We start from the raw sequence: 15,321 nt of genomic DNA, 5'->3' as shown, positions 1-15,321 counted from the left end.
TAACACCCTACATCAGGTGACTTGTGGTAGCCAACTTTAATCAGTGTCTCTTCTTGTCTTTTAAAAAATCATTTTTAAACAGTTCAGTGTATGTTTGGTTAGCTAATGAAATTACAGATTAATATTACTCATGCACAAGTCACATCATCATGACAATCTGTATTGGTGGACCTCACGGCACATGTAGCTGATGGCAGAGGTTGTTCTAATTTATTTTGTCATTTTGAGGAAATCAACGGCAACTCAGGCATCCCTGCTGAAGGGAGAAAAGGATTAGCTGCAGATGATTAGCTTCTGGAATATCTGCCTGATGGCATACTGGAGCATGCCTACGGCTGGAAGGTGGATTCCAGAGCGGTGTCTGTCATCCATATCCGGAGGTCTTTCAGTCACAGTTCTTTATCCTGAAGGGCAATAGCACCAGCTCCTGTGTCTAACTTGAAATTGGAGAGGTGGCCGCTTACAGGGATGTCAATATTCCAGAAGGACAATCTGAGATCCGTGATCTCATCCAAGAAGCACTTCCTAGTGTGGTACCTCAATCTCATGTACTGTTTTGGGATCGAATACATATCTCAAGGCCCCAGACATATACAGCTTTCCAAAGCCGCCTACAGTGGAACCACTGCGCTGAGATTGCTGGACATTGCTCTCTTCTGTGGGGTCTTCTGGCCCCACAACACTGATGTGGTCGCCCAACCTCTTGTAGTCTGTTTGGGTATTGCCTTCCTGGGCCCGATCCCCTGACCCCTTCTGACAACCGGCAGGAATCCCGAGGAAACACAGAGGGACCTAGGTGTGCAAGTCCACAAATCCTTGAAGGTGGCAACACAGGTGGAGAAGGTGGTGAAGAAGGCATATGGTACGCTTGCCTTTATAGGATGGGGTATAGAGTATAAAAGCTGGAGTCTGATGTTGCAGCTGTATAGAACGCTGGTTAGGCCACATTTGGAATACTGCGTCCAGTTCTGGTCGCCGCACTACCAGAAGGACGTGGAGGCTTTGGAGAGAGTGCAGAGAAGGTTTACCAGGATGTTGCCTGGTATGGAGGGTCTTAGCTATGAGGAGCGATTGGGTAGACTGGGGTTGTTCTCCTTGGAAAGACGGAGAATGAGGGGAGATCTAATAGAGGTATACAAGATTATGAAGGGTATAGATAGGGTGAACAGTGGGAAGCTTTTTCCCAGGTCGGAGGTGACGATCACGAGGGGTCACGGGCTCAAGGTGAGAGGGGCGAAGTATAACTCAGACATCAGAGGGCGTTTTTTTACACAGAGGGTGGTGGGGGCCTGGAATGCGCTGCCAAGTAGGGCGGTGGAGGCAGGCACGCTGACATCGTTTAAGACTTACCTGGATAGTCACATGAGCAGCCTGGGAATGGAGGGATACAAACGATTGGTCTAGTTGGACCAAGGAGCGGCACAGGCTTGGAGGGCCGAAGGGCCTGTTTCCTGTGCTGTACTGTTCTTTGTTCTTTGAATGGGGCGTCAGCTGGAAATCGGAATTGTTGCCGATTCACCCAACCCACCCCGCCGGCCCTGATCAGGTTTCCGCCCAGAGCAGGCGGCAACTCGATAATTAAGAAATACCTTCATCTCCATGTCATTAGTGGGACTGACCCCAGCTGCAGTGGCCACGTGATATTCACCCACCCTCACTACTGGAAGTCACGTGGGTATAGTTCGGTGTTACTGTTGAAAAGGGGAACCTGGCGGCAAAGCATTAAGTGGGAGCTAGGGGGCAAATGTTAAATTTTGAACTTTTTTGTCTTGCTTGGGGGGCTTGCAATGCGGGCAACAGTGATTCAAGTTAGAGAGAAGGGGGTGAGGCTTCAGGGAGGCCTTGCCTGACTGCTTCTATTGTGTAGGGAAGTCTGGAAGATTGTGGCAAACCCTTCTCTTATTTTAGAAAATCTAAGAACAAGATTAGCTTCATCATTATGTGGAAGATGGGGAATATATACTTTTAAAGGTGAAAAATCTTTCACTGTTTCCACACTTCGTGTTCTATACAATGTGTATTACGCCTCCAATTTTCTTCATCCGACTTCAGAAGAGCCTGATCTTTCTGAGAAACAAGGGCTAGTCGCTCCCCACTGCCTCACCAATCAAGAGTCTGGTGTCATCACACACAAACCAGCTGTAAAACCCCCAGCATTTCCTGATACTCACACGCACAATTACTTCACAACATTCACAGCTTGGTATGGCTCCTGCTCAGTCCAAGACCGCAAGGAACTACAAAGGGTCGTGAATGAAGCCCAGTCCATCACGCAAACCAGCCTCCCATCCATTGACTCTGTCTACACTTCCTACTGCCTCGGTAAAGCAGCCAGCATAATCAAGGGCCCCATGAATCCCGGACATTCTCTCGTCTACCTTCTTCCGCTGGGAAAAAGATACAAAAGTCTGAGGTCACGTACCAACCAACTTAAAAACAGTTTCTTCCCTGCTGCAATCAGACTTTTGAATACCTACCCCGTATTAAGTTGATCTTGCTCTACACCCTAGCTATGACTGTAACAATACATTCTGCACTTTCTCCTTTCCTTCTCTATGAACGGTATACTTTGCCTGTATAGCACATAAGAAACAATACTTTTCACAATACATGTGACAATCAGAAAGAATGCTTTCTATGGTGCATCTGTAAAAGTTGGTGAGAGTCGTAGCTGACATGCCAAATTTCTTTAGTCTTCTGAGAAAGTAGAGGCGTTGGTGGGCTTTCTTAACTATAGTGTCGGCATGGGGGGACCAGGACAGGTAGTTGGTGATCTGGACACCTAAAAACTTGAAGCTAATGAAAATACCATGCCACTCTTTTGAGTTCTGCGGATGCCAGTTGAGTTGGAATGCTCACCGTTTCAGTCTGCCAGAAGGTATCCACAATGGGGCACCGGCCGTTACCGATGATGTTATGATACCACGACCAAGCCTCAGGGTTAATGGGCTCTCCGGCACAGCCCAGAATCCTTAAAGACTTGAGATTGAACCTGAAAACAGTCAAGTGAGAAAGAAAACATCTTACAGAGGGAAGGAAGGATTTTTAAATCATACACTACACCCAAAATGATAAGTTGCAACACAACAGAGATTTGGGGTGGGGCGATTCTCCCATTCCGACCTGCAAATTCTTTGGTGGGTGGGGTTGGGAGATCCGCGCGTGCGCCAATTCGTGGGATTCGCGCATCCGTTCCTGACGCATGTACGTCTCTCACCACCGGAAATCCGGCACGGTTGGGACCATGCAGGAAATCGGCGGGAAGACCAGGCAAGTTATTTTAATCTATTTTTAATGTTATTTGCATGTGATTATCAGGCCCGGGACTAAATTCTCCAGACATGATAGCATCTCCCACCCCGCCAGTACAATTTCACTCCGGCGGGGTTTAGAGTAGCTCCCCACTTTTGGGGAACTAGCGGGAGACCCTGCTGGAGTGAAGGGGGAAATTGGGCCCCCCCCCCGCAATGGATTCAGGTGCAGGGAGGTGCCACCTGGGCATGAGCACCCCTGGCAGTGCCAGCCTGAGCCCCCTGCCGCTGCCCAAGGGGCAAAGTGCCCATGCCAAAGGGCACCTTGGCACTGCCCACCTGGTAATAGGCAGTGCCAAGGGGGTGGGGCCTAATGGGCAAGGCCAGCTGGGGGTGAGACCAGCTGAGGGCGGTCAGTGGGGGTGGGGGTCCCGCTGCCAGTCTGTATTGGGATTCGGTCGGGGCTGGAAGAAGGTCAGCGATTGGGGCAGGCTAGGCGGGGAGGGGGATCTGCCAGGGAGGGGGGTCTGCCTCCTGGGTGGGAGTCTGCCTCCCGTGGGGATTGTCTGCCTCCAGTAGGAGGGGTCTGCCTCCCGTGGGGGGATGGGGGGGATCATCGCTGCTGGGATGAGGGAGGTGGAGGTCAGGGCGCTCTGGGACAGGGGGTGTGGGGGTTGTCCTGGGAATGCTTGTGAGGGCCGCGATCGGGCAGTGGGGGGCACTGGAGGGGCAGCACTGTGGGGGTCCTGGGCTGGCCAGCGATCGAGCTGACCAGCAAACTGCAGGCTGACAGATCGGTGCCACTGCGCATGCGCAGAGTACCAGAGCTGTCAGACTCCGAGGTGAATAGGCCCCGCCCCCGAGCTTTTACTGATATTTACGATTGTGACCTCTGCGTTGCACAGAGTGCGGAGATTCGAGTCTGAACTCCCACTGAGAAAACAATCGTGATTTACACCAATGTTCCCGCAAATTCAGCACTTCAAATTTTTTGGGAGAATCGCGCCCCCCCCCCCTCCCCCCGCCACCCCCGGTGTCCAGGGATGGAGAAAAAATAAGCCCTTAAGCCGGAAATGAAAATAAGATGTCAAAATGCAAGTAAACCGAGGTGCATCTGAAAGAGAAAGAGAGAAGATAAGTCATGTTTTAAATACCCTTTCATCAGCTATTTAAGATATTCTCGAAAAGTTTGCAATAGAGAAGGCAGAAAACTTTGGGCATTAAACACAAAGGCTTCTGGGAACGCACAGCAAGCCAGTCAACCAACGGTGAAATGGAACAGATAGGATTCACTTGTCAGATACAACTTCTCATCAGAACTTTTACAATTATTTTCATGTGTCAGAATGTTTGTTTGAAATGTTCTCCTCGCAAATAATAAATATCAGACGCTAAATTTTAGCATTGTAGCGCTGACCTTAATGTTGGGCAAAGTCACTTTGGGTGGAATCAAACTCACTGCTGAGGGATGTCAGATTGTTAACAAATGGTCATTATGATAAAAACAGAATTGCAAAATAAGTGCTACAAAAGTATCTCTTGCATGACTGGAATATCTTTATCCTCTCTTGTACACAAACTGCACATCTTCTGAAACTGTTAAACAGTGACAAATAAAAACATTGTCGAAGAATTTCTCATGGGGTGAAAGAAGGATTCCCACAGCTGATTACCAAGCAGCGATTTCTGTAGAGAGAACTAAAGCATCCACGGACATTTATGTAAGCGCTCTGTGATGCCCTATTAGTGGGGTAGCTGTTGCCACTCACTCTCAGTGCTCTTGGATGACCTACTGATGAGTTGCTGGCAGCCGCAGTATCTCTGCAAGGAGAGGGAGGAGAAAGATTGGGGGGAAAAGGGAGGAAGGTGAAAAAGTGAAGAGTGGCTAAAAGAAGAGAGGAAGATTGGAGAGCCTAACAACTTTCCTGAATTGCAAACAGATCATAGAGAAAGAAATAGAGGCGCTCACTATAGTAGAGAGAGTTATTGATCATACTATGGCCTGACAGGACTCAAGCTTGTTCTCAGAAACCATCACAGTTTGTAGAATTCATAGAATTCCGACAGCGCAGAAGCAGGCCATTTGGCCCATCGAGCCTGCACCAACAACAATCCCACCCAGGCCCTATCCCCGTAACCCCACACATTTACCCTGCTAGTCCCCCTGACACTAAGGGGCAATTTAGCATGGCCAATCAACCTAACCTGCACATCTTTGGACTGTGGGAGGAAACCGGAGCACCTGGAGGAAACCCACACAGACACGGGGAGAACATGCAAACTCCACACAGACAGTCACCCAAAGCCGGAATTGAACCTCGGTTCCTGGCACTGTGAAGCAGCAGTGTTGACCACTGCTCCACCGTGCCACTCATTTACAACCTTGATGACACCCACCTCCCACCCCCACTCCCACCCCCACTCCCACACTGAAACCAAAGCTTGGAAAACAGCATCATCATCATGAAAGGTTTGAAGTACTTACAGAAATTGCAATGGTTATTTAAATAAAACATCATTTCAAGGCTTTAGAATAAGCTAGACTCTTTCAGGGGTCCAATACAAACATTTCTTTACTCAGTGGTTGGGGTGTGGAATGGACTGCCTGCAGTGATAGTGGAGTCAGACACTTTAGGAACATTTAAGCGGTTATTGGATAGGCACATGGAGCACACCAGGATGATAGGGAGAGGGATAGCTTGATCTTGGTTTCAGATAAAGCTCGGCACAACCTCGTGGGCCGAAGGGCCTGTTCTGTGCTGTTCTATGTTCTATGTTATTCAGTTTTGAATTGCACAATAATCGCAATATTGAAACAGGATGTTGGGTTCAGCCAGTCTATCTCAGAGTTTATGCTCCACACTCGCAGTAAGGAGAGGATACAAGACACCATCGCTTTTTTTTATTCCTTCATGGGATGTGGGCATCGCTGGCCAGGCCCAGCATTTGTTGCCCATCCCTAAAGCCCTTGAATTGAGTGGCTTGCATCGCCATTTCCGAGGGCAGCTACAAGTCAGCCACATTGCTGTGGCTCTGGAGTCACATGCAGACCAGGCCGGGTCAGGACAGCAGATTTCCTTCCCTAAAGGACATTACTGGACCCCGATGGGTCTTTACGACAATCGATGATAGTCTGAGACTAGATTTCAATTTCACATTTTATTAATTGAATTTAAACTCCAGCAGCTGCTGTGATGGGATTTGAACCCATGTCCTCAGAGTACGAGTCCAGTGGCATCACCTCCCTCATGATCACCTCCCTCATGATCACCTCCCTCATGATCACCTCCCTCATGATCAGCCCAGAAAAGTGCTGTAAAACATGAAAATTGCAATAGCCGAGGGCCTGGATCCTGAGTCCAATGACACTTCTTACTTTTGGATACTTTATTGCACTGTTTGTGGTTAATGTATTGTACTCACAAATGGATATTTCAAAGCCTATTCCTAACTTTCTTACTTTCTCACAGGTTCCTCTCCAAACTTCATGAGCATTCGAATGACGGTGGGCGCTGTGTAAAGCTTTGTAACTTTGTACTTTTCAATCATTTCATAAAGCCTCCCAACGTGTGGATACAGCAGCAGACCCTCAAACTAAAACAGAAAGAAACTTACTGAGAACGCGTTTGCTGCAAAATCGTCCAATTCATGCACGTCCATTATTTATCTTTCTCAAATCTCAAATCCTTAGTTTTGTTGGCAGGCTTCTGGTGTAACTCCAGTCTCTAAGCAGTGAGCAGTGAGTCTGTGATTTGCTGAATTGAGAGGTTCAGCCGTAGCCATGGCAATCTACAAAGTAGTGACTCGCACAGATTTGGAGGGAAAACTGTAAGGCGAGTCGCCTCCCCCCTTTACCAGCACATCTTCTGGAATACCTCTTTAGGACTTTAGAAACTGATTTGCAGAACACTGGGATCAGGTTGTCTGCTGCTCCCTCTCTGCCCCTTAAACAATTGGGCATGACGCGGGGAGATCCGAGGGGACAAAAAGATAAATACTACACCATTACTGACTCCTTTACGTGGCTAGAAAATCTTGTACATTGAAACAGAAAGTGTCAGAAAAACTCAAGGGGTCTGGTAGCATCTGTGGAGACAGAAACAGAGTTAATGGGCGGGATTTCCCAGTCCCTCCCAACAATGTCATCACACACACCCACACACCCCCACGCCCCCCCGCACCCACTCCTCACTCGCGCACCCATTCACCCTCGCGCGCACCCATTCGCCCTCGCGCGCACCCATTCGCCCTCGCGCGCACCCATTCGCCCACACACACGCCCACACACACGCCCACACACACGCCCACACACACGCCCACACACACGCCCACACACACGCCCACGCCCACACACACACACACGCCCACACACACACACACGCCCACACACACGCCCACACACACACACACGCCCACACACACACACACACACACACTCCCACACACACTCCCACACACACTCCCACACACACTCCCACACACACTCCCACACACACTCACACTCCCACACACACTCACACTCCCACACACACACACACTCCCACACACACACACACTCCCACACACACACACACTCCCACACACACACACACTCCCACACACACACACACTCCCACACACACACACTCCCACACACACACACACTCCCACACACACACACACTCCCACACACACACACACTCCCACACACACACACACTCCCACACACACACACACTCCCACACACACACACACTCCCACACACACACACACTCCCACACACACACACACTCTCCCACACACACACACACTCCCACACACACACACACTCCCACACACACACACACTCCCACACACACACACACTCCCACACACACACACTCCCACACACACACACACTCCCACACACACACACACTCCCACACACACACACACACTCCCACACACACACACTCCTCACACACGACTGGAAAATACCGCCAACCTCCATGGCTCACCGCATCCGCTGCAGGAAAAGCTGCTGGGGTCGGGGGTGGCGCCGAAATTCTCTCTAGAAACATAGAAGGTAGGAGCAGGTGGAGGCCATTCGGCCCTTCGAGCCTGCTCCGCCATTCATCACCATCATGGCTGATCGTCCAACTCAATAGCCTAACATTCCAGACCAATATGACTCTTGTTGAGAACCAGGGAAGAGTCACATTGGATTGGACACGTTATCTCCGTTTCTCTTTCCGCAAACGCTGCTGAGCTTTTGCAGTACTTCCTGGGTTTGTCTTTTTCACATTTCCAGCATCCGCAGAATGTTTCCTAATCTTCCCTGTACCTTTCTGTATAATGTTGCCAGCAAGATACAAAAAGATAGTTCATTGAATTTAAATTTGGCACGTCGTAACATTCAAGGCTAATAAATGGGATTAAGTGGAAGGTCAGGTGTTTCTCACGTGTCGGTGCAGACTCGATGGGCCAAAGGACCTCTTCTGCTCTGTTTGATCCTATGATTCTATGAATAAATCCGTTTCTATTATTTAAAAGAACTGAAGGATCTTTACAATATATAGGAATTTAATTCAGAGGATACTGCACTCATTGAGAATGTTGCCTCCAACCTCCCCAAGGGTGCTTCCCGAACATGACCCTCTGCCCACCAGAGGGATGTACTCACCTGTGCGCTTCCAGCAGGTTCTGGATTCACCTGATGCACATTGTGGGGGACCTGTCGTGATTCACACGTGTGTGTCCTCACGCCATGTGAATGGACAATCGAACATAGTGGGCGGGGGTACTCAGTGGGCCTGATAATTATATTTAAATCCATTCAAACGGGGATCCCGATATTCCCATTACATCATTGGCAGGGGAGGACGGAGACAATCGGAATGGGAAATCCCGCCCGCATAAACTGCGTTTTGGAACTCCCACAGGATTTCCCGCCAATCTCGCCCCCTGAAAACGGGAGCGGAAAATCCCCCATTTCCTTTACAAGACGGCGATTTTTAGCTTCTGTAATTGAGCTAAACCATTTCAGGACCTTCCCTACTCCAGATGGTGCACAGAATACTGCCTCTACTCACCAGAACACAAGTCGCACCATTTGCCAGGGGACCATAGATTACATATGAGTGTCCAGTGATCCATCCAATATCGGCCGTGCACCAATAGACATCATCATTGTGGTAGTCAAAAACATATTTAAAACTGATTGTGGTGTAAATCAGATACCCTGCAACAGTGTGCAGCACCCCCTGGAATGAAAACAAAAATAAAAGGAAAGATCAGTGACCTTCACATTGAGTAATAATTGTGTTATTGCCCTGTGACTAGCTGTGAGTTATCACTGCTACAACGTGCAGTCAGTCATTATTCACTGTGGGGATTATAGCTCAGTTGCTGTAGGAATTGATCCAACCACTAACAAAATGCCAGTAAATAAGCCAGGTCAGTCACACGCCTCCCAACTCCCACCCTCCCGTGTCTAAAGTGGTTGGAAGTGTCTCGGAGTTGGGTCCGAGGGTTGAGATGCAGGCTGCGACAATTTAGTATCTTTGCCATTCGCAAGCATCAACCTAAATGTTATGGTGATCTGAAGAAAGTTCTTACTGTCATTGAGGTGACTGAGGTAAAGAAAAGAAAGGAAATGTACAAATTGTTGAGTACATTTATTTATGAAATCATATTAAGTTGCACTAATAGATGTGCTTTAGGGGCGGCACGGTGGCCTCACAGCATCAGGGACCAGGGTTCAATTCCAGCCTCACTGTCTGTGTGCATGTGCCCCTCGTGTCTGCGTGGGTTTCCTCCGGGTGCTCCGGTTACCTCCCACAGTCCAAAGATGTGCAGGTTAGGTGGATTGGCCGTGCTAAATTGACCCTTAGTGTCAGGGGGATTAGCAGATAAATACATGGGGTTACAGGGATGGGTCTGGGTGGGATTGTTGTTGGTGCAGGTGCGATGGGCCAAATGGCCTCCTTCTGCACTGTAGGGATTCTATGATTCACTCACAAACTACTTTTACTCACTTACGGAAAGTGAGTGTCATTGACTAGGCCACCATTTAATGTCCTTCCCTCATTACCCTGAAGAATGAGGTGAAGAGAGCCTGTTTTGAGTTAACTACATTGCTGTCAGTCTGACGTGACATATAGCCTAAACCGGGTAAGGTCTTTCCCTGAAGGACACTAGTGAGCTCTTTGGGTTTGTGTAGCAATCCAATAGTTACACATGGTCACCATTACTGATATTAGCTTTTTATTCCTGATTTATTTAGTTAATTTAAGTTCTTGTTGGTATGTCTCCAGATGAATGGTGCAAACCTCACAATTAATATAACCACTATAACTACCATTCCAATACAGGGATGGTGAAGGATTGCAATACACCGAATCACCATGGTTAAAATGAGCAGCAGTAAAGAAGAGGTAAATTATAACTCTCTCCAATTTTTGCAGATGCACCATGGAAAGCATCCTTTCCCGATGTAACACAGCTTGGTACGGTTCCTACTCTGATCAAGACCACAAGAAGCCCAGTCCATCTCGCAAACCAGCCGCCCATCCATTGACTCCATCAACACTTCCCGCTGCCTTGGAAAAACAGCCAGCATAATCAAGGACCCCACACACCCCGGACATTCTCTCTTCCACCTTCTTCCATTGGGAAAAAGATACAAAAGTCTGAGATCATGTACCAACCGACTTTGGGAAGCAATGGCCTAGTGGTTTTATTGCTAGACTATTAATCCAGAACCTGAGCTAATGCTCTGAGGACTTGGGTTCGAATCCTGCCAAGGCAAGTTGTGGAATTTGAATTCAATAAAAAAAGCCTGGCATTAAGAATCTGCTGATGACCATGAAACCATTGTTGTTTGTCAGCACAACCCACCTGATTCACGAATGTCCTTTAGGGAAGGAAATCTGCCATCCCTACCTGGTCTGGCCTACATGTGACTCCAGAGCCACAGCAATGTGGTTGACTCTCAACTGCCCTCTGAAATGGTCTAGCAAGCCACTCAGTTCAAGGGCAACTAGGGATGGGCAATGAATGCTGGCCCAGCCAGCGACATTCATCTCCCACAAATGAATAAAAAAAACCAACTTCTTCCCTGCTGCCATCAGACTTTTGAATGGACCTACCATATATTAAGTTGATCTTTCTCTACACCCTAGCTATGACTGTAACACTATATTCTGCACCCTCTCCATTCCTTCCCCTCTATTTACGGCATGTTTTGTCTGTATAGCGTGCAAGAAACTATACTTTTCACTGTATCCTAATACATGTGACAATAATAAATCAAATCAAATCAAAACAAATGAGGAACTAGTGACAAAGAGAATGGGATTGGACTTTAAAAACTTGTGGGAGGAACAAAAGTCTGATGGGAGTTTAAAATATTTTACCCTTGTGAGGCTGTGGGCAAGAACGGGAAAGAATGCGAGATGTTATACAGTCTTGTTTTCAGCATAGTGACACTGCAAGAAAGAGTTAGATATTATTGATTGGGATCCAATGGGGAAGATTACATGCAGACAGAAGGCTTGCCTTGGGTTTCCCAGTAGACCCACTGGTATAGAGGATGAAGAGTGGATGTTCAGCATCGACCCATTCTGGCTCACACTGCTCACTGGCATCCTTCATTAGCACATCCCAGCACACATCAGTTTCACAGTTCCAAAATAACTATGAGGAAACCACAAAGAATTAGAGCATTAACATATTTCAGAATTTACCATTTTGCTGCCGCTTAAAATTCATGATGTGGAGATGCCGGCGTTGGACTGGAGTAAGCACAGTAAGAAGTCTCACAATATCAGGTTAAAGTCCAACAGGTTTATTTGGAATCACAAGCTTTCGGAGCACCTCTCCTTCATCAGGTGAGTCCTGAGGTTTCTTACTTAAAATGCAGAATGAGAAAAGTGTCCATCAGGCCCACTCCTCATCCCCCGGGCATGAAGCATCGTCTGGCCTAGGTACAGAGAGATAAGTCTGAGGGGGAGGATTGCACACCCTTCATGAATCTTGCAAGACTTTCCTTCCATTCATTTCAGTGATCAGGTAGGCACTCAACTGTTTTGAGACTTCACTCGGGCGGTTCCAAAATCAAGAGGTTAAGAAATGTCATTCAAGACTTTGCAATGCTTCCACTCCAGCGCCGTGAATAAATGAGACCTCAGTGAAACGACAAAGCTAAGAGGTAAGTAGCCACATGGGGAATTTCCAGGTCAAACCTACCTCCATGCACTCTGACTGTTGGTGCTCCTTCAGTGCTGGTTGATTCTGTGAGATGTTTGTGAAATGTGTGTTCTGTCCTCAGTAAAAATGGTGCAGCTGTGAAAAGGAATTAGCAGGAATGCCCATTCCCTAGTCTGCAGCAGGTTAACTGACTACCAGAAGGCAACAACTGGGTCCAGGATTAGAAATCCTGAGACTCATCATTAGACAGTAACATTTGCCCCCAGTTGTGAGTTGCAGAAGGCTGCCAAGAACAGGGTCAGGTGTGGTTAGAACAACAATTGGATAACCAAGGCTTGAATTTTTGGGGGGCGAGAGAATGGGGTCTCCAGCTTAGCCAACACGGCACCAGAGTCCTGATCCTAGAAGTCCCGACCTGAAATCAGCACCTACCATTTTCACCAGAGGCAGGAGAATGGGGACAGATTGCAATTTTCACATCCACAGTTCATGAATGCAGTTCATGCAACTGTCTTCAGCTTGATCCAATTTAGCTAGTGGGTTGTCCAAGAGACAACTTGTGCACTTTAGGCCTATCGGGAGAAAGTCTCAAGTTAGCAGAATTCTTTGGAGACGTAGAATACCCATTGGGTAGGTTCAGAGGCCCCTTTGGAAGGGTCAGGTACCCTTAGGGAGAGGTAAATTGCTCTTTTGGATTGTTAACAGCAGACATGAATGTGCGTAAACATCGAATATGCTCAGTGGAATTCTTTGTTATTGAATCATAGAAATCATAGAAACCCTACAGTGCAGAAAGAGGCCGTTTGGCCCATCGAGTCTGCACCGACCACAATCCCACCCAGGCCCTACCCCCATATTTACATATTTACCCGCTAATCCCTCTAACCTACACATCTCAGGACTCTAAGGGGCAATTTTTTTAGCATGGCCAATGAACCTAACCTGCACATCTTTGGACTGTGGGAGGAAACCGGAGCACCCGGAGGAAACCCACGCAGACACGAGGAGAATGTGCAAACTCCACACAGACAGTGACGCAAGCTGGGAATCGAACCCAGGTCCCTGGAGCTGAGAAGCAGCAGTGCTAACCACTGTGCTACCGTGCCGCCCTCTCCTATTGGTTCAGGAGATGTGGGTATCTCTGGCCGGGCTAGTACTTATTGCCCATCCCTAATTGCCCTTGAACTGAGTGGCTTGCTAGGCCATTTCAAAGGGCATTTAGAGTCAACCTGTGGCTCTGGAGGGACATGCAGGCCAGACCAGGTAAGGAGGGCAGATTTCCTTCCCGAAAGGACATTAGTGAACCAGGTGGGTTTTTCCGACAATAGACAATGGTCTTATAGTCATCAGTAGATTCTTAATTCCAGACTTTTTTTATTGAATTCAAAATCAACCATCTACCGTGGCGGGATTTGAACCCAGGTCCCCAGAATGTTGGCTGAGTTTTATGGATTAATAACCTAGTGATAATACCACTAGGCCATCACCTCCCCAGAAGAGAGTACAGGTAGATTGAGTTCTTGAGTGCAGGAGGGAGAGTGATGGGCGGGGTTGTTTACACATTGACATTGTGGAATGGGCTGACTTGAGGAGCTAAATGACTTATTCCCTATCCCCAAGATTTCCTTTATTATTATATAACATAGCAACCGTTAGTCACCACTGAGTTATTTCTGAATTGAATCAGCATTTTACCTGTAGGATGTTAGAGCAAACCTGTCCATGGTTGTTTTTCACCTTGTCACCAAGGTGTTGTACCACAATGCACTTTTTCATGGTAAAATCCTCTCTGAAATAAATTATAAATCAAACTGTCAAAAAAGTTATAAATGCAGTATGTTCTACTTATCGCAGGACTTCCTTGTTTTTTAAATATCAGTTTTCTTTCTGGTGGGGACCAAATTATTCACTATTCCTTTTTAGTAATGGTCATTTTAATTTTTGTCACAATCGCTGCTTTTCCCAGTTCCACCATCGCCACTCTCTTTACTGGCCCTGGTTTCAAAGGTTCTATTCCTTTCCCCACCTCCTCCCACTGATGTGGACATGTTTGATGGGGTTTTCCGGTCGCACAAAAGGTGACCACCCCCCCTCCCCCTCCCCCCACTGCAGCAGTTTCTCCGTTGGCAGGACAGGCGAGCCATGCAAAATGGTGCACACATCAAAGGGAGAGGAAGATCCCGCTGGCAGCCAATGGTGAGCCGCCTCCGCCACAGGAAAAGGTGCAGCGGTGGGGCAGGGGAAAGTCCCGCCCTGTTGTGTCCCTCGCTCTCTGATCTTTTCCCAGTCTGTCAGCACAACTGCGCTCATTTATTTGGAAACCATGAAACATAAATAACCCTGTCACACAGACTAATTAGAACATAGAATCATAGAATCTCTAGTGTACAGAAGAAGGCCATTCGGCCCATCAAGCCTGTACCAAGCACAATCGCACCCAGGCCCTATTCCCATAACCCCACACATTTACTCTGCTAATCCCCCTAATTGACGCTAGGGTCAATTTAGCATGGCCAATCAACCTAACCTGCACATCTTTGAACTGTGGGAGGAAACGGGAGCACCCGGAGGAAACCCACGCAGACACGGGGAGAATGTGCACACTCCACACAGAATTTTAAATCATGCAAACTTCCCTCACCCTTAATGAACAAATTTTAATAATTAACAAGACAGTGTAACTCACGGTGACATATAGGATTGAGTGTGATAAATGTGCTGGAGGATCATCAGATCATAAGAAATAGGAGGAGGAGGAGGAGGCCATTCGGCCCATTGAGCCAGATCTGCCATTCAATAAGATTGTGGCTGATCTGAATGTGGCCTCAACTCCCCATTCCTGTCTGCCCTTCATAGCCCTTAATTCCCTTGTGGATCAAAAATCTAACAGAGTGAAGCATGA

The 15,321-nt window shown here is 47.7% G+C and overlaps 1 protein-coding gene across 1 annotated transcript in view; it reads right to left on the bottom strand.

The window, feature by feature from the left end:
* The window catches only part of acss2l (acyl-CoA synthetase short chain family member 2 like), a 65,109-nt gene that overhangs the window by 27,696 nt on the left and 22,092 nt on the right, over positions 1–15,321 (bottom strand). Inside the window, exons 7-11 of the mRNA XM_078215724.1 lie at positions 14,115–14,208; positions 11,769–11,906; positions 9,302–9,472; positions 6,712–6,845; positions 2,860–2,992 (exon numbers count right to left, since the gene is read on the bottom strand). Coding sequence (XP_078071850.1) covers positions 2,860–2,992; positions 6,712–6,845; positions 9,302–9,472; positions 11,769–11,906; positions 14,115–14,208 — 670 coding nt within the window. The remainder of the gene's footprint in view (positions 1–2,859; positions 2,993–6,711; positions 6,846–9,301; positions 9,473–11,768; positions 11,907–14,114; positions 14,209–15,321) is intronic.

This window comes from Mustelus asterias, chromosome 7, assembly GCF_964213995.1.
Source record: "Mustelus asterias chromosome 7, sMusAst1.hap1.1, whole genome shotgun sequence".
In the NCBI taxonomy this organism is placed as follows: Eukaryota; Metazoa; Chordata; class Chondrichthyes; order Carcharhiniformes; family Triakidae; genus Mustelus; species Mustelus asterias.
The sequence above is the reverse complement of the archived record's forward strand: the minus strand, read 5'-3'. Positions and strand labels throughout refer to the sequence as shown.